The sequence below is a fragment of the Anolis carolinensis genome, unplaced genomic scaffold, assembly GCF_035594765.1.
Source record: "Anolis carolinensis isolate JA03-04 unplaced genomic scaffold, rAnoCar3.1.pri scaffold_14, whole genome shotgun sequence".
NCBI lineage: Eukaryota > Metazoa > Chordata > Lepidosauria > Squamata > Dactyloidae > Anolis > Anolis carolinensis.
The window spans coordinates 6,767,697-6,788,309 of record NW_026943825.1 but is presented as its reverse complement, the minus strand read 5'-3'; the positions used below and the strand labels follow the sequence as shown (position 1 = coordinate 6,788,309).

Below are 20,613 nucleotides of genomic sequence, written 5' to 3'. Positions count from 1 at the left end.
GCAGATAGCAAGGGCCCAACCGTATGCACTTTACCCGTGGTTCTTTGATGCTTTTGCTTAAAAGATTTGGTTAAAGGGAAAATGCAGTCTCATTCCAACTTAACTCTGAGATCTCCAAGTCATGACTGCGTGTGGGAAGCAGATAATCCCTGTTCTCTTTCCACAATGCAAAGGAATGAGGGGAAAACATGAGTGTGTATGTGTCAGTAAGTGGAGCTGTTCAACAACAGAACTCTCTGGCTCGGAAACTCAGTAAAAGCTCTTTCTTTGGGGGCTTGCAAACAGAGCCTGGTGGCGCAGTATGTTAAAGCGCTGAGCTGCTCAACTTGCAGATGGAAAGGTTGCAGGTTCGAATCCGAGGAATGGAATGAGCGCCCGCTGTTAGCCCCAGCTTCTGCCAACCTAGTTCGAAAACATGCAAATGTGAGTAGATCAATAGGTACCGCTCCGTAATTTTGTCAATGTCTATTGTTTCCAAATGCCAGCTGAGATCTTTTGGCATGGCACCTAGTGTGCCCATCACCACCGGGACCACCTGCACTGGTTTCCGCCAGAGTCTTTGACGTTCAATCTTGAGGTCCTGATAGCGGCTGAGTTTTTCCTGTTTATTATTATTATTAGTGACATTTGTATCCCGCCCTTCTCACCTCAAAGGGTACTCAGGGAGGCTTACAAATTATATGTACATACAATATATTATACTAGCTGTGCCCGGCCACGCGTTGCTGTGGCGAAGTCTGGTAGTATGGGAAATAAAGTATTGAGGTATTGGTGGTAGTTAAGGTAAAGGTTTTCCCTTACATTAAGTCCATTATAAATGGGTTATATAGCTGTGTGGAAGGGCCTTGAGTCTACATTGCCATATAATCCAGTTAAAATCAGATAATCTGTATTTTATAGGCAGTGTGGAAGAGGCCTAACTCTGCCTGTCCCCTGGGCTGAGTGGGTTGCTAGGAGACCAAGTGGGCGGAGCTTAGCCTTCTAACTGGCAGCAATTGGATAAAAACAATTCTTCCTCTCCCTCTAATTAGGACTTTTTCTTTTCTTTTTGTTGTATGAACGTAGAGGCATGGATGAGGGGTTGTGCTGCCAAGTTTAGTGTTTCTGGGATGTGTAGTTTTGTTGTTTTGTCCTAGGCCGAAATTTAATTACCCTTTTATATATATAGATATTGTACTATACTACTATATTGCAATATTATTAGTCATATTACATGTAATATATCATATACAATTATAATAGTGTATTATTATTGGAGCCCCCGGTGGCGCAGTGGGTTAAACTGCTGAGCTGCCAAACTTGCTGCCCCAAAGGTTGGCGGTTCAAATCCAGGGAGCAGAGTAAGCTCCTGCTGCAAATGTGAGTAGATCAATAGGTACCGCTCCGGTGGGAAGGTAACGGCGCTCCATGCAGTCATGACCTTGGAGGTGTCTATGGACAACGCCGGCTCCTTGGCTTAGAAATGGAGATGAGCACCAACCCCCAGAGTCGGACACGACTGGATTAACGTCAGGGGAAACCTTTACTAAACGGCCTGAATGGCCATCTGCCAGGAGGGCTTTGATTGCCTCCTTCTGCCTGGCAGAACGGGGTTGGACTGGATGTCCCCAACTCTTTATGATTCAATATTCTAAACCAAGACCTGACAAATGAAGGAAGATAACTCAAACAGCCAAGGCCACTAACTTTGCTTTTTTATTGCATGTGCAGCAGACAAAAAAAATAAAGGAATGCAGCCTCAGAGCCAAACGAAATCAGACAACAAACGAATGATGAGCTTCTCCAGGCCATCATCACAGGCGAGGAGAATTAAAACTGCAAGAAGGGAAGGAGAGAGGAGAAGAAGAAGAAGAAGAGGGCAGCTCACAAGTGGGAATAACTGCTGGGACAGGTCAATGAGCCATGATATTTGATAGGCCAGGCCCAGAAGGAGCGGACAGGATGGTCTGGTGTGGGCACACGTGAAAAAAAAAAAAGCAACACACCACTGGACTGTACAAGTCTTTGCCTCTGGCAGAGAATGCGCCCCTTGGATGGCGCTGCCCAGCATCCCAAAGTCCCAGCTGCCCTTTTCAACAGGGAAACGGAGGGAGGGCGCAGAATCAGAATCATCACCGAATGGCAATTAAACCGACATCCATGAGCTTCTGGATTTTCTGAGCAATTACGGGATTCTTCAAGTGTCTGTGGAAAAAGAAGAAAGGGATTTTTCAAGAGTGCTAGGACTGAGCCAAGCTGGACACAGCATATTATTGGAGTACGCAGAAATGCTGGACCACACTAGCAACCACCATGTCAGACGACACAGAGAAGCCACTGAAATCCACAAGCATGGGGACTATTTCAACATGAAAAATGAACAAAATCTGGCTACCAGTATTCAAAAGCTCCAAAATCAGGACAGTAAATAAAGAACAACACTCAGAAGACAGGAAAATCCAGACATACATAGAGCTAACACCTCCCAACAAAGGATTCCCCCAGGCAGGAAACAGCAAGGCTTTGAAGCTACTATTCAAAGGAGAAGCTACTGCCTCAAGGAGACAAGAGTTCTTTCGCCCACCCTGGACATTATTCTACAGAAATACAACCCCCACTTGCCCACTTCCCCCAGGCAGGAAACAGCCAGGCTTTGAAGCTACTATTCAATGCTAATCAAGCTGGCCAATGGCAACATTCACACTTGCCTCAAAGAGACAAGAGTTCTTTCTCCCACTCTGGACATTATTCTACAGAAATACAACCCCCACTTGCCTAGTTTCCAATAGACCTCACAACCTCTGAGGATGCCTACTACAGATGTGGGTGAAATGTCAGGAGAGAATGCTTCTGGAACATGGCCAGACAGCCCGGAAAATTCACAGCAACCCAATTCAACATAGTTTGTAGCAGCCACAAAAATAAGTTTTTGGAGTACAACAACTACTTTCAAAGTAAGTACCAAACAATTAAACCGGAAATAACACTTTCAAACCAGAAACAGATTTTTCAAATTTACGTAGGGTAATTACATGTTGGAAATATTTAGGGGAATTTAATGCTTTTTGGAATTGTCGGAATTGAAGTCCAAAACACTTGGAAGGCCGAAGTCTGACCATGCCTGTTATGGAGATCCACAGATTGCAGCAAGACACCCTTTTGGCATCTTTTCTCCCCAATGAAAGCCAACCCCACGTGTGTTCACTGCCCTCACTCACTCGCTTAGGGCTTGCGGGTCTTTCTGCATCTGTTCAAGGATCAATCTCATGGCTGGGTCGCTCATGATCTGCTGCACCTCGGGGTCGGCCATGGCCCGGCGCTTCACATCCTCAGGGTTGTCGTTGCGGTTGTACTGGGACATGAGGCAGCGCTGGTAGCCCTCGGCAGCTTCCTGCAGGACGGGAGGGAACATCTATTATTGTTGTTGTTACTATTATTGATAATATCTTGCTTCTTTTCTCCCAAGGGAGTCTCAGAGCAGCTAATAATAATTACTGTATATACTTGAGCATAAGCCTAGTTTTTCAGCCTTTTTTTTAAGACTGAAAAAGCCCCCCTTGGCTTATACTCAAGTGAGGGTCCAGGTTGGCTTATATTTGGGTCAGCTGATACTCGAGAAAATATGGTACATTTATTATTTTTCTCTATTATTATTGGTATTATTACATTTATTTTACTCCATTTTTATTATTAATACATTTATTATTTCACTCTGATATTATTATTATTATTATTGCATTTATTATTTTACTCTATTTATTATCATGTATTATTTTCCTGCCAACCTAGCAGTTCGACAACATGCCAATGTGAGTAGATCAATAGGTACCACTCCGGCGGGAAGGTAACAGCGCTCCATGCAGTCATGCCAGTGCCACATGACCTTGGAGGTGTCTATGGACAACGCCAGCTCTTTGGCTTAGAAATAGAGATGAGCACTAACCCCCAGAGTCAGACATGACTGGACTTAACGTCAGGGGAAACCTTTACCTTTTTATTATTTTCCTGTATTATTATTATTATTATATGTATTACTTTAAGGAGCCCCGGTGGCGAAGGGTGTTAAAGCACTGAGCTGCTGAACTTGCAGACCGAAAGGTCCCAGGAGTGAGCACCCACAGTTAGCTCCAGCTTCTGCCAACCTAGCAGTTTGAAAACATGCCAATGTGAATAGATCAATAGGTACCGCTCCGATGGGAAGGTAACGGCGCTCCATGCAGTCATGCCGGCCACATGACCTTGGAGGTGTCTACAGACAATGCCGGCTCTTTGGCTTAGAAATGGAAATGAGCACCAACCCCCAGAGTCGGACACGACTGGACTTAACGTCAGGGGAAACAGTTACCTTTTATGTATTATTTTACTCTATTATTATTAAAAGGATACATAAGCACATTTACATTGAAGAAGATAAGAATAATAATTGGATCAGAGTTGGACAATCTTAAATTTGAGCTTTATGTAAGTATTCAACAACATTTAACCTACTGATGGCTCAATTAATGTAATTTTATTGGTATCTGTTTTTATTTCTGAAATTTACCACCCTTGGCTTATACTGGAGTCAATGTTTCCCCAGTTTTTTGTGGTAAAATTAGGTGCCTTGGCTTATATTTGGTTTGGCTTATGCTCGAGTATATACGGTATTATGATTTTTTTATCATGTCAGAAGCGACTTGAGAACATGCTTGCAAGTAGCTTCTGGTATGAGAGAATTGGCAGTCTACAGAGACGTTGCTCAGGGGACGCCCGGATGTGTTACCATCCTGCTGGGAGGCTTCTCTCATGTCCTTGCAAGCTAGAGCTGACAGAAGGGAACTCACTCTGTCTTGCGGATTTGAACTGGCAACCTTCAGGTCAGCAACCCAACCTTCAGGTCAGCAGTTTAGCTGGCACAGCGGTTCCTAATAATGGTGATAATGATATACCGCCAAAAGCTCACCTTGCAGTTGGAATCCAGTTCTAGGGCTTTCTGATAGACATCCATGGCTTTGGTGTAATCCTTCATGGCTTCCAGTGCTGCCGCTTTGCGCGTGTAGCCCTTGACTGAAAATCGACACCAGTTATTTAAACATCAGGTCCCGCACCCGGATCTACCACATTTCCCCCTTCTCTCCTCAATTCAAGGTGAGTTTCTCAAGAGAAGGGGCCACTAGCTGCTAGGGACTTGAAAACAATTTAAAATCCCAGTCTCTTCCCATTCCTTTGACTCTAGATCCTTTCCATCCTTTTCCAATCCCATTTTTGAAAGCCAGCCCAACTCCATGTACTTACTGAAGGTGGGTTCTAGGCGAATACATTCTTCACAGTCCTGCAAGAAGAAGAGAAGCCTTTTATTATTTGAAAAGGTCACTTTTTGGGGGAAGAACATCACCTTTATGTATCTTCTCCAGCCCTTTCAACCAATCTAGCTTAGTCACTTCATTCTTTGCATCTCCTTTGGGTTGCTGTGAGTTTTCCGGACTGTATGGTCATGTTCTCCTGACATTTCACCCACATTGATGGCAGACATCCTCAGAAGTTGTGACCTCACAAACTCTGACGATGCCTGCCATAGATGTGGGCAAAACGTCAGGAGGCAATTTATTTATTTGCGACATTTATATTCCGCCCTTCTCACCCTGAAGGAGACTCAGGGCGGCTTACAAGTTATATGTACATATATTATATCATTAACATAGCACAATATAAGCATTATATATCACTATATTATACTATACGACTATACTGCAAAATTTGTAATATTACATGTAATATATACAATTACAATAGTGTATTATATTGTATTACATTATATTATAAATATATATATATACACACTATTATTATTAGCATAGCACAATATAAGCATGATATATTACTATATTATACGACTATACTGCAAAATTATTAGTATTACATGTAATATATGTATAATTATAATAGTGTATTATTATACTGTATTATATTATATTATAAATATATGTATATACAATATGTTATATTATTATTAGCATAACACAATATAAGCATGATATATTATGATATTGTATTATACCACTACACTGCATTATTAGTATTACATGTAATATATAATTATAATTTAGTGTACTATTATTTTTATTATATTGTATTACATTATAATATTTTATCAATATTATATGTATACTAGCTGTGCCCGGCCACGCATTGCTGTGGCAAAGTGGTGGTGGTATTGGTTAAAAATGGTTGTGTAATTTTTATTTGACTTTATTTGCATTTTTTTAATTAATTTTATTGTAAGTTATATTTTTATTTATTATATTTTATTATTTTCTTGTATTATTTTTAGTTATTTTCTGTTATTATAGTATTTTATTGTATTATTTTTTTTAATTTTTTTTATTGGGTTGCTAGGAGACCAAGTTGGAGGAGCTTAGCCTTCTAACTGGCAGCAATTGGATAAAAGCAATTATTCCTCTCTCTCTAATTAGGACTTTATTTTTCTTTTCTTTTTGTTGTGTCAACCTAAAGCCGTGAATGATGGGTTGTGTTGTCAAATTTCGAGGTTGGGGGGCCTGTAGTTTTGTTGTTTTGTGGGTTGCCGTGATGCCATCACTCTTTTATATATATAGATACAGTATATTATACTATTAGTATAGCAAAATATTATATATTATATTGTTATATTGGCACAGGAGACATGGTGGAATGGTGGCTTCCTGGACCCAGAGTGGCAGTTAGTCCGGGGGGGGGGGGGGGGGGGGTCTCCCAACTGATGACATAGAAGACATGTTTTTTTGTGGGGGGGACACAGAGACGCTGGCTTACAAACACTTGCCTTTAGTGCTAACTGGAACTCCAGCAATTTGGTATAACAGGCAGCTCTGTTGCTGTACAGTTTGGCATCATTGGGGTTGCGCTTGATGGCTTCTGTGTAATGCTTCATGGCCTGTGGATAGTCCCCTGCAAAACAGGACAGGAAAGTTCAAATAATCCTCAGATTGTACATACAGTAGAGTCTCACTTACCCAAGACTCGCTTATCCAAGGTTCTGGATTATCCAATGCATTTTTGTAGTCAATGTTTTCAATATATTGAATCTGTTGCACTTTATCCATTTAGTAATTTGCAACCCATAATGTGCACTTTGCTTATCGACTATTGCAACCTCATTGTTTTTAATTCGATGTTTTAATACTGCGTTTCTGTTTTTTCGGTTATGGTATATATATTATTATTGGTTTTTGTTATTTTTTAAAAATATATTTTTATTGAAGTTTTACCTTATAAGATAGAGTAAATTAACATCAAAAGAGAGAGAACATTTGATTGTATAGAAAGTAGGAAAACTGCAATTTAAAAAGGATCAAAAAGAGAGAGAGAGAAAACCAAAAGCCAAAAGCAAAGCTAAAGTGTCCATATATTTTATATATATATGTTTATATATATTTACACACACACACACACACACACACACACACATATATGTAATTGTTCTTTGATGTTTCATGTTTTGTCATTGTTTTGTATCTGATTTTGCTGTAAGCCGCCCCGAGTCCCCTTTGGGGGAGATGGAGGCGGAATATAAATAAATAAATAATAATTATTATTATTATTATATCGTGCTATTTCGGTGCTAAATTTGTAAATACAGTAATTACAACATAACGTTACTGTGTGTTGAACTACCTTTTCTGTCAAATTTGTAAAATCATAATCTAATTTGATAGGCTTTTCCTTAATCCCTCCTTATTATCCAAGATATTCGCTTATCCAAAGTTCTGCTGGCCTGTTTACATTGGATAAGCAAGACTCTACTGTATATAGTTCTATACCCCTATCTCACAATGAGTTTTGTCCTAACTCCTGGAATATCTAAGCAGTGACGTGCTTCTAAAATTCTTTTGCGGTGCCACTTTTCAACACCTCCAATAATAAATCCAAACAAAAGAAAGAGGTCCTTGCCTTTCTGGAAAAACTCATTGCCTTTGTTCTTCTCCTCCAGAGCTAGTTCAGGATTGATATAGGCTACCCTCTCCTGTTCTTTCAAGATTTTTTCAGCCTGGAAAACAAAACATAGTCAGCTCCCTCTAGTTTCTGTCTAGGAGTATTTCACATTGGCATAAATATATACGCAAAGGCTCCCCCAAAGCTAGACTTGCCTGTTGACACTTTTTCAAGACGTCTGGAGTTCGGTGCTCAGCCAACGACTTGTTAAAGAACTGAATAGCTTCTTTATACCTTTCTTCCTTGAAGTAGGAATTGCCAATCCGGGCATAAGCTCTAAAATGCAAGTGAACATAATGCAAGAGTGGAGATGGCAAGCACAGGCTGTTAGGAATTGTGGGAGTTGAAGGCTGAAGATGGCTCGTACCTGATCTTTATGCTAATTATTGCATGCACTACTTGCACTTTTTTGCATTATCTTTATTTATATGCGTGTAAACGGCTTGGGCATTAATGAACTGCTACTTACTTGGCAATCTGTCGGTAGTCCTCCCGATTCTCGCGCCCGACTTCGATAGCTTGTTCACAAAGTTCCCGGCACTTGTTGTAATCTCCCATCTCAAAATGCACAGCTGGAGGGAAAGGGAGAAGAGAAACCTCTACATACGGACACACAGGAGGAGGAAAAGGGCAGCCTTGGCTCCATTGGCTGGAAAGAGGCCTTTCCTTCATATTATAACCTCCGGCATTGGAGGTTATAATATGATAATCCACTCCATGCCATCTCCCCTTCCTTCATGAGTTGTCTTTTTTAGATTATTAATCTAAGAGAAGGAAACTTTCATAGGCCCTTGTGTGTTGCACACTTCCTCACCTGCTTGGTTAGTGATATAAGTCATGTTGGTTGGATCCAGCTCCTTTCCTTTATCATAATGCTTCAGGGCTGTTTCAAAGTCTTTCTTCTTGTAGGCCTCATTCCCCAGCTCTTTCTCCTTAAGAGCCTGAAAAGTCAATATAAAGTAAAACAATGGCGGTCTTTGCTATGCTAATTTTACAGTGTTCCCTCACTTTATCGCTGGGGTAAGGTTCCAGGGCCACCCGCAATAAGTGAAAATCCGTGAAGTAGGGACACTATATTTATTTCAATATTTATACATTATTTTAGTAGTTATACACTATTTTAAGTCTTTATCAACCAATCGTGTGTTGATAAATTGCCTCCTTCTCCTTCCGTTGCCGCTTGGGCTCCTTTTCTTTCCCTTTGGCTTCTCCCTCCTCCCTTCCTTAGGCAGTAAATTGTAATTTTTTTATTATTTATAATAGTCTTTTAGAGTTTATTGAAAAACCGCAAAACAGCGAATCCGCGAAAAGTGAACCGTGAAGTAGTGAGGGAACACTGTACATACATACATATATATTGTATATACTTATATTGATATTATAATGTAATACAATATTATACTAATAATATATTAATTATATATTGAATGTAATATTACTAATAATATAGTACAATTATATTGATAATATTATAATGTAATACAATATTATACTAATAATATAATATAATATTAATTATATATTGAATGTAATATTACTAATAATATTGCCATATAATGATATAGTACAATATAGTAATTTAATGCTTATATTTGTACTATCCTAATACAGTAGAGTGTCACTTATCCAACACTCGCTTATCCAACATTCTGGATTATCCAACGCATTTTTGTAGTCAATGTTTTCAATACATCGTGATATTTTGGTGCTAAATTCGTAAATACAGTAATTACTACATAGCATTACTGCACATTGAACTACTTTTTCTGTCAAATTTGTTGTAAAACATGTTTTGGTGCTTAATTTGTAAAACCATAACCTAATTTGATGTTTAATAGGCTTTTCCTTAAGCCCTCCTTATTATCCAACATATTTGCTTATCCAACGTTCTGCCAGCCCGTTTACGTTGGCTAAGCGAGACTCTACTGTAATATATTATATGTACACATTTGATTTGTAAGCCGCTCTGAGTCCCCTCCAGGGTGAGAAAAGTGGGATATAAATGTAATAAATAAATAAATACTGTTATATTATACAGTAGAGTCTCACTTATCCAACGTTCTGGATTATCCAACACATTTTTGTAGTCAATGTTTTCAATATATCATATTTTGGTGCTAAATTCGTAAAGCAGTAATTATTACGTAGCATTACTGCATATTGAACTACTTTTTCTGTCAAATTTGTTATATAACATTATGTTTTGGTACTTCATTTGTAAAATCATAACCTAATTTGATGTTTAATAGGCTTCTCCTTAATCTCTCCTTATTATCCAACATATTCGCTTATCCAATGTTCTGCTGGCCTATTTATGTTGGATAAGTGAGACTCTACTGTACTATATTTCATCACTATGGTTTTAATGTGCTTATTTTATTTGCTTGGAGATGTTTGTACATGTATTTTATTTTGTTTATTGTTTGTATGGGCTTGGCCCCATATTAGCCACCCTGGGTCCCTGCGGTGAGATGGAGGCGGGATAGAAAAATAAAATATTAGAGTGTTCCCTCACTACTTCACGGTTCGCTTTTTGCAGATTCGCTGTTTCACGGTTTTTCAATAAACACTAAAATATAATAAACCATTAAAATTATGATTTTTTCTTTCTTCCTCTCTCTTTCTCCTTCTTTCCTAAAGAGAAGCCTAAGGAAGGAAGGAAGAAGCCGAAGGGAGAGAAAAGGAGGCTGAAGCAGCTTCGTGAGATTGTAAACAACGCAGTCGGACAGCATCAGTGAGATTGTAAACAACACAAATATAGTGTCCCTACTTCCTGGATTTTCACTTTTCGCGGGTGGTCCTAGAACGTAGCCCCCACGATAAGTGAGGGAACATATTATCATTATTATTATTATTATTAAACAGTACAGTAAGACTTATTGGTATTAGGCACCAATGGTTTCTGATCGAGGGCCACAGGCAGTACCTGCTTCTTATTTTCTGGCAGATCCTCCTCCATCGGCTCAGGCTTGGGCTCCTTCTTGGGGGGCGGAGGAGGCGGAGGAGACATGGCTTCGTCCTCATCATCTGCACCAGCCAAGTCAACTCCAAGCAGCACCCCGAGGGTCGTCATCACCCGTGGGTCTTTCAGTTTCCTATTGTGAAGCAAATGGTCAGTATTCCGAGGATAGGTGCCCGAGCGTGCCACATAATTTTAACGTCATAATGGCACAAGCCCCCTCCCCATCTCTCCCTCTTTAAGCCACTTACGCTCCCAGTTCGGAGGGCTTGTTGCGGAGCTGCTCTATCAGTTCCCTGTAGCTTGGATCACTAAGTAGGCCTCTGGTGCGGGGGTCACTCTCCAGCTTCTGGAACAGGTTGGGCATGTTGAAAGGGTTCATGAAATTCCTTTCTGGGATTGGGGGGAAAAAATAAATGATTACTCTTCCCATCTGTCATTTAGAGCTGCAAACTGTGAGAAGAACTGCCTCATGGAAAGCATGAAGCTTGTCATTACCTGCCTGCACTGATCACATCTTTTGGGAACCAGCCAGGAGGGAAATACTGTATATATTCTCATGTAAGACAACTTCATATATAAGTCAGGAACATGTTTGGGGCTTTGTATGTATAAGCTGACCTTGAATTAAGGTCAAGAGCAGGTTCTGAGGCTAAAATCATAGATTTTGCTATGACTCATGGATTATTTTTTCCGTGTCAGGAGCAACTTCAGAAACTGCAAGTTGCTTCTGGTGTGAGAGAATTGGCTACTATACAAAATCCCAGAATACTTGCATCTACACAAACACAATATGGTCTATACACAAAGAAACATATTTTCTTTGTGCATAGACCATCTTGTGTTTGTGAGAGAATTGGCTGTCTGCAAGGGCATTACCCAGAAGACACTGTTTCACCATCCTGTGTGAGGCTTCTCTCAAGTCCCCACATGGGGAGCTATAGCAGACAGACAGGAGCTCACCCCGCTCCCCAGATTCGAACCGCCAACCTCTCAGTCAGCAGTCCTGCTGGCACAAGGGTTTAACCCATTGGGCCACCGGGGACTCTGACCCATGGATAAGTTGCACATAAAACTTAGGCATACATGTAGGGGATAAAAGGAGCAGACTTATAAATGTAAGAGACACAATAGCGTGTTTATGTGAGGGTGTGTCATTACGGTGACCCCAAAAGACATTGCTGCAGACATCTGGGTTAGAAAGAAAAGCTTCACCCTCCTTCCCTCCCCATCTTTTTCAGCCCGTATAACACCTATTTTATGGTAAGCCTCTATTGAAAATGGCTGCCACTGTTCCACTCCACTCAAGTGCTTAAAACAGCAGGAAGCACATTGAATAGATAGATAGTGAATCCAGTTTTTACAGTTCCACATATACACAATAAAATAGAATATACAAATAATGATACACAAAAAATAATTTCCAAAACTAGACAAATAGCTAGCAATATATAACAAGGAACAACGTGAGCCATGGCTCTCATTTCCCTGACCTGCCAACCTGGACTCCATGTTTTGCAGCCCTTCCTTCAGTTGCGCATTGCCTGGCTCATGTTTCAATCCTTCTGCGTATGTCTTCTTGGCCTCTTCAAAGCGATTCAGGAATTCCAAGGCAGCTGCCTTTCGAGAGTAACCCTAAGGACGAGAAAAGGGCCTGGTCAGGGAGCATACTAGGAGATGAAGATGGATCATCCATAACCTCTCCATCTAAATCGCCACTGATCACACTAATTCCTTCAACATGGAGCATCTTAAAGGCAAACACACGTCAGGCTGTATCTGCATTGATTCAGAAACACTACAGTACAAGGAATGGGACTTCTCCCCTTCAGCTGCACCATGAATCTCCCAACGTGGCGATCTTCTCACCTTGCCCCACTCTGGCTTCAGCTCAATGGTCTTACAAGCATCTTCCAAGGCCTTCTGATACTCCCCTTTCTTGGCATAAGCAGCAGACCGATTGCTGAACAGCACATGGTTGGCAGAGTCCAATTTGATGGCCTCCGAATAGTGCTTGATCGCTTCAGCAGTGTTGCCGGAGCTGAGGGCTTTATTACCCTTTTCCTTCAGTTCATTCACCTGAGAATGGAACAAAACGTGAAATGATTGTTGAGGATTCTGTGTGCTAGTAACCTACTAAAACAACCTATTTCTCCACTGAACGACTTCTCATCAATCATAAAGCATCCAGGACAAATTACTTTCAAGTCCTGTAAGGCTTGCTGTCACCATACTCACAAACCAAGGCACTGAACTGGCATTATTTGGTCACTAAAAGGTGGCAGAGTGTGTTAAAGCATTGAGCTGCTGAACTTGCGGACCAAAAGGTCGCAGGTTCGAATTCGGGGAGCAGAATGATCGCCCACTGTTAGCCCCAGCTTCTGCCAACCTAGCAGTTCGAAAACATGCAAATGTGAATAGATAATAGGTACTGCTCCGGCGGGAAGGTAACTGCGCTCCATGCAGTAATGCCGGCCACATGAGCTTTGAGGTGTCTACGGACAACGCCGGCTCTTCGGCTTAGAAATGGAGATGAGCACCAACCCCCAGAGTCGGACACGACTGGACTTAATGTCAGGGGAAACCTTTACCTTTACCTAAAAGGAATGACCCTTTTCAACCAGAATATCCATATCAATATCCATATACAGTAAAGTCTCACTTATCCAACATAAACGGGCCGGCTGAACGTTGGATAAGCGAATATGTTGGATATTAAGAAGCCTATTAAACATCAAATTAGGTTATGATTTTACAAATTAAGCACCAAAACATCATGTTATACAACAAATTTGACAGAAAAAGTAGTTCAATACGCAGTAATGCTATGTAGTAATTACTGTATTTACGAATTTAGTACCAAAATATCATGATGTATTGAAAACATTGACTACAAAAATGCATTGGATAATCCAGAACGTTGGATAAGCGAGTGTGGGATAAGTGAGACTCTACTGTATGTCTAACAGTTGTTTCCTCAATATAATTTTTTTTCTACAATTGGAAGTGTTTCATGACTGGTAGCTTTTGGAGATTTTGGACAACACCTCCCACAAATTCTTGGCCTCACTGGCTGGAAACAATGCAACCCCATACACGTAGATGTCACCATATATAAAAATAAAATTATAATTATTATTATTACTCTTGCTCTAGGGGAAATTGGTATTATCAACCCAATAATTAGCCGAAGAATGGAGGGAGGCTAACTGCAACTTGTGCACCAGCTAATTTTACAGCAGACATTTTAAATCGTGAAGGTATTTTGTTCTGCAAATGAATCTCAGCCACTTGCTCACATCAAATTTCAAGATTAGATTTCAACTCATGGGTTTGGGCAATACAGTCAGTGGTCCGAGTGTGCAAGAATCCAAGTTAATGCTCCTTATGCAATCCAACTGACCATTCCTGTCTTAAAGAAAGATGTCAGTTGCAATATTCCCAGGTGTTACTCTGTTCTCCCGACAGACGTTCAGGCAAGCGGAACACAGTTTCAGAAAGTAAATGTGCTTGTATCAGCTGCCTCACTCATAAGGTGCCAGTTTCACAATCAAGTTGTAAATAGTTGCAGGTTCTAACAGAAAACAAGGTACAGTAGAGTCTCACTTATCCAACATTCGCTTATCAAACGTTCTGGATTATCCAACACATTTTTGTAGTCAATGTTTTCAATACATCGTGATATTTCGGTGGCAAATTTGTAAATACAGTAATGACTACATAGCATTACTGTGTATTGAACTACTTTTTCTGTCAAATTTGTTGTATAACATGATGTTTTGGTGCTTAATTTGTAAAATCATAACCTAATTTGATGTTTAATAGGCTTTTCCTTAATCCCTCCTTATTATCCAAGATATTCGCTTATCCAACATTCTGCCGGCCCGTTTTATATTGGATAAATGAGACTCTACCGTATCTTTTAACCTTGTGCCTGCTGCACCACCAGGCCCAGAAAGAAATGCAGTGAGCCTAAGGAACTGACACATTATTAGGTCTGAGTAGCTCCCTCTATTAATGAGTTCCAGAAAAAAACAGGAGAGACTACAGCATGAATTTGCAGCCCACAATCTGCCAATGTAAATACACCCATGTCTCTGTAGCATCCAAGGCTGCTCCTGGAGGCAATGGCAAGCTGGAGGCGGCTGCCCCTGAATCACAATCCCATCCAAACTGGGACTGACAGCTGAAATTACAGATGGCTGACAAAAGAATCTCTACTGATTTGGGGAGAAACATCCAGGCTGTATGTCAGGACTCAAGGAAGCTTGGCTTCGGGGAAGACACGGCTGCACAATGATGCATGGAAAGATTTAACTCACCGCTATTTTATTTTTAAATTTAATTTGGCAAAAGCATCCATGGAGGAAAAACTCTGGAAGTGGTGTCTCCTCTTAGGAAAAGATATTGCTCTTAACTAAGTACCACACAACATAGGAAAAAGAAAAAACTGAAACTGAATCCAGAGTTTTAAGCAGCGCCGCTGGTGGGAAATAGCTCTGTTGCCATGACATAACCTTGGTAGATTTGCCGTCACGGCAAAGGCATATAGACCTTTCACATGTAATAGTCCTGTATTGGGCAGGAAACTGGATAATTAGTAAGAGAATGTCAGACTGGATCATTGCTCAGTAGTAAAAGCACTTTCTCTGTGTGTCAATAATAAAAAAATCCCCAGAAGCAAGAGCAGGGAAGGCATCTCTGTTAGAGCTTTTCTAAAGATGGCTGTTAGAGACAGATGCCCAGGAAGCTTTTTATATTTATTTATTTTATTTACTACATTTATATCCTGCTCTTCTCACCCTGAAGGGGACTCAGAGCGGCTTACAAATCAAATGAACATACAATATATTATTAGGTAAAGGTAGGTACTATAGGTATTATATCATTATATGGTAATATTATTAGTAATATTACATTTAATATATAACATATAATTAACATTATTATATTGTATTATTAGTAGTATATTGTATTCCATTATAATATTATTATCAATATTTTACGTATATACAATATATTATATATTTATAAATTATTATAAATTATATACAGTAGAGTCTCACTTATCCAACATAAACGGGCCGGCAGAACGTTGGATAAGTGAATATGTTGGATAATAAGGAGAGATTAAGGATAAGCCTATTAAACATCAAATTAGTTTATGATTTTACAAATTAAGCACCAAAACATAATGTTATACTACAAATCTGACAGAAAAATTAGTTCAATACGCAGTAATGCTATGTAGTAATTACTGTATTTACAAATTTAGTACAGTAGAGTCTCACTTATCCAACACTCGCTTATCCAACGTTCTGGATTATCCAACACATTTTTGTAGTCAATGTTTTCAATATAACGTGATATTTTGGTGCTAAATTCGTAAATACAGTAATTACAACATAACATTACTGCGTATTGAACTACTTTTTCTGTCAAATTTGTTGTATAACATGATGTTTTGGTGCTTAATTTGTAAAATCATAACCTATTTTGATGTTTAATACGCTTATTCTTAATCTCTCCTTATTATCCAACATATTCGCTTATCCAACGTTCAGCCAGCCCGTTTATGTTGGATAAGTGAGACTCTACTGTACCAAAATATCATGATGTATTGAAAACATTGTCTACAAAAATGCCTTGGATAATCCAGAACGTTTGATAAGTGAGACTCTACTGTATTACATGTAATATATAACATATAATTAATATTATTATATTGTATTATTAATAGTATAATATTGAATTCCATTATAATATTAGAGGGAGCAAGCTTGTTTTCTGCTGCCCTGCAGACTAGGACACGGAACAATGGCTTCAAACTACAGGAAAGGAGATTCCACTTGAACATCAGGAAGAACTTCCTCACTGTGAGAGCTGTTCGACAGTGGAACTCTCTCCCTGGGGCCGTGGTGGAGGCTCCTTCCTTGGAGGCTTTTAAGCAGAGGCTGGATGGCCATCTGTCGGGGGTGCTTTGAATGCGATTTCCTGCTTCTTAGCAGGGGGTTGGACTAGATGGCCCATGTGGTCTCTTCCAACTCTACTATTCTATGATTCTATGATTATTATCAATATTTTATGTATATGCAATATATTATATATTTATAAATTATTATAAATTATATATATATATATGTATGTATATAAAATCAGCATAGCTTTTTGCTATGGCACAGGAGACAAGATTGAACATCATATTACATCAGACCACTGTTCCGTCTTCCTCAGAATTGAATCTCCAGGGTTTGTACTGTACTGAGAGGCACTAGAGATGAAAAAAGAATCTTCTGAAATTTTATGATTTCATCGCTGCGTTTCAACTTGTGTTTTACAAATGATTCTTACTTTATTTTATGCCTTTTAATTTTCATTTGCGTGTTTCTCGGTATTTGATATTATTGTATGTTCGTTTTATATTTGTAAGCCGCCCCGAGTCCCCCTGGGGAGATGGAGGTGGGGTATAAAAATAAAATTACTGTTATTATTATTCTGCTGGGAGAGCCTTTAGTTAATGACTTCATCCATGATTTGGAAGTATGTCAGCTGCATTTCCCAAGCAGTATCCCTCTGGAAGATACAGAACATGTTGCAACATGTGGTTCTGTGACTGTCACTTAATAAACCAACAAGTTTTAAAAGCAGAAGAGCTCCACCTAGCAGCTGATCCATTTTTCCTTACATGTGAACACTGTTTCCTAACTGTTTCAAGGGACAAACTATGAAACAAGAAACTGCATTGTACCAATTGCTGCTCAGTACTAAAAACCGACCAGTAGCTGTTCCCCGGGGGAGAGCAATCCTTTCCTAGCCTTACTTACGGACATTATTACAACTATCGCAAACCAAGTTCTCCAACTTTAAACCACTGTCCTTTTCATGCACTGATTCTGCAATCTGACGCAGAATCTCCCGAAACCTCTCCTCTTTCTGAAGCTAGCTTACCTTTTCTTGCACAATCCAATTCCCTTAAATGGCAAATATATAACTTCCTAAACAAGTTCTGACACTTGAGAACTCTTAGGGACAACCTGGACAGTGAACAACATTATCAACCCAAATTAGTCAAACGTTGCCATTTCTCATCCAAAGTACCTCTCAGGCCCCTTCCACACAGCTGTATAAAATCCCATATTATCTGCTTTTAACCTGCCATAAATGTGGGAGAAAAATCAGGAGAGAATGCTTCTGGAAGATGCCCATACCGCCCGGAAAACTCACAACAACTCACAACACTGCTAGGCTAGATGGACCATGGGTCTGATTCAGTATATTTACTACATTTATATCTCACCCTTCTCACCCCGAAGGGGATTCAGAGCGGCTTACAAATAATATGTACATACAATATATTTTATTATTAGCATAGCACAATATTAGCATTACATATTACTATATTGTACTATACCACTATACTGTAATATTATTAGCAATGGTACATGTAATATATAATATACAATATTATATTGTATTATTATTAGCAGTATTATTATATTGTATTACTATTATTTTTATTAATATGTGTATTCATACCAGGCTTTGTTGGGAGGTGTTAGCTGGCCCTGATTGTTTTCTGCCAGGAAGCAGCTAGGCCTTGAAGCTACAAGGCTATTCAATGCTAACCAAGATGATTAATTGCAACATTCATATCTACCTCCAACAGGCAAGAGTTCTTTCTCCCATCCTGGACATTATTCCACCTAGTTTCTAACAACTTCTGAGGACGCCTGCCATGTGGGTGAAGTGTCAGGAGAGAATGCTTCTGGAATATGGCCAGGCAGCCCGGAAAACTCACAGCAGTGCCGTGAGTATCCGGCCCAAAGCCCCTTCTACACTGCCATATAAAATCCAGATTATTATATTGTATTACTATTATTAATACAGTAGAGTCTCACTTATCCAACACTCGCTTATCCAAGCTTCTGGATTATCCAAGCCATTTTTGTAGTCAATGTTTTCAATATATCGTGATATTTTGGTGCTAAATTCGTAAATACAGTAATTACAACATAACATTACTGCATATTGAACTACTTTTTCTGTCAAATCTGTTTTATAACATGATGTTTTGGTGCTTAATTTGTAAAATCATAACTTAATTTGATTTTTAATAGGTTTTTCCTTAATCCCTCCTTATTATCCAAGATATTCGCTTATCCAAGATATTGGCTTGGATAAGTGAGACTCTACTGTACTATTATTTTTATTAATATGTGTATTCATACCAGGCTTTGTTAGGAGGTGTTAGCTGGCCCTGATTGTTTCCTGCCGGGAAACAGCCAGACTTTGAAGCTACAAGGCTATTCAATGCTAATCAAGGTGATCAATTGCAACACTGACACTTGCCTCAAACAGAATAAGAGTTCTTTCTCCCACCTTGGATATATATATCTATATATATAAACCCCACGTGCCTAGTTTCCAACAGACTTCACCACCCCTGAGCATGGCTGCCACAGATGCAGGCGAAATGTCAGGAGAGAGTGCTGCTGGGACATATTCACACGTTCATTCAAGGTCCCCTCCCAAACCCACGCTTCCCTTTCCCATCATGCCGTGCACGATCACACTTCCGTTATGCTGCTGAGGACCCCCCGCCAGGCCCCTCCGCGCCCCTCCCCCCTCTCCCACGCGGCCTTCCCGAGATCCTTTGCGAGGCGCCTCCTCGCTCGTCCCCTCAGGGCCCTGTCCCCTCCGCCAGGCCTCCCCGCAACGCGAGTGCCACGCTAGGCCCAACCTTCTCCATGGCGCCGGCTGAGTCTCCTCACGACCACTGAGTCGAGCCGCCTTCTCTTCCTCCCACCCCGCCTTCTGGAACCTGCTAGAACCCTCCAGCCCCGCCCCCGGCTTCTGATTGGCTCTTTCCTCTCTCGCTCTTCTGTAGACCCAAACTCTTTTTACCTGTCCGTCTTCCGAAATCCCGCCTACTTTTCGGAGCTCGAACGCGATTGGGCCACTCCGCGTGAGGGGTTGTGAAGGGCGGGGCTTTAAAAAAGCAACGGTGGATTTCTCTGCCTCTCAAAAGGACCCGCCTCCAGCGTTTCATTGGCCAGCTGTAGTACATTTTTATTGGACGGGAAAGGCCGGGACGTAACCAGGAGATGCGCCCATTGGATGAATTCCCTACCCATCATTGTCATTAGCTTGCCGCATTTCCCCGCCAAAGATGCTTCTGAATGGGAGTACATTGCTATAGGAGACACCAATGGGCCTCCCGCCAATGATACTGCAGGTTATGGTGAGCCAATTTCACCCTAGATGCTCAGGAACCCAGAGCATTGAACCATATAATAATAATAATAAGAAGAAGAAGAATGCAACTCCTAGAAACCCAGAGCATTGAGTTATATTATTATTATTATTATGCAACTCCCAGGGACCCAGAGCATTGAGCCATATATAATAATAATAATAATAATAATAATAATAATAATACAACTCCCAAGGACCGAGAGCATTGAGACAAATAATAATAATAATAATAATAACAACACAACTCCCAGGAACCCAGAGCATTGAGCCATATATAATAATAATAATAATAATAATAATAATAATAATAATACAACTCCCAGGGACCCAGAGCATTGAGACAAATAATAATAATAATAATAATAATAATAATAACAACACAACTCCCAGGAACCCAGAGCATTGAGCCATATATAATAATAATAATAATAATAATAATAATAATAATAATA

The 20,613-nt window shown here is 39.9% G+C and overlaps 1 protein-coding gene across 1 annotated transcript; it reads right to left on the bottom strand.

The window, feature by feature from the left end:
- Positions 1-1,677: 1,677 nt before the first annotated feature.
- On the bottom strand, positions 1,678-19,793 carry stip1 (stress induced phosphoprotein 1). Its single transcript, XM_003227959.4, has 14 exons — positions 19,647-19,793; positions 12,776-12,985; positions 12,400-12,541; positions 11,158-11,299; positions 10,874-11,042; positions 8,762-8,888; positions 8,417-8,519; positions 8,103-8,223; positions 7,906-8,002; positions 6,779-6,903; positions 5,254-5,290; positions 4,922-5,025; positions 3,198-3,370; positions 1,678-2,184 (listed from the first exon to the last, which is right to left on the bottom strand). Exons 1-14 carry the CDS (start codon positions 19,653-19,655, stop codon positions 2,112-2,114), a joined length of 1,632 nt encoding a protein of 543 aa, XP_003228007.2. The 5' UTR covers positions 19,656-19,793; the 3' UTR covers positions 1,678-2,111.
- Positions 19,794-20,613: the final 820 nt, after the last annotated feature.

Excerpts from the sequence above, each read along its gene's own strand:
- stip1 (XM_003227959.4), bottom strand. Across the intron at positions 8,224-8,416 it reads GACTACCGACAGATTGCCAA|AGCTTATGCCCGGATTGGCA; the intron begins GTAAGTAGCAGT and ends CTTGCATTTTAG. Across the intron at positions 5,026-5,253 it reads TCGCCTAGAACCCACCTTCA|TCAAGGGCTACACGCGCAAA; the intron begins GTAAGTACATGG and ends GTCGATTTTCAG.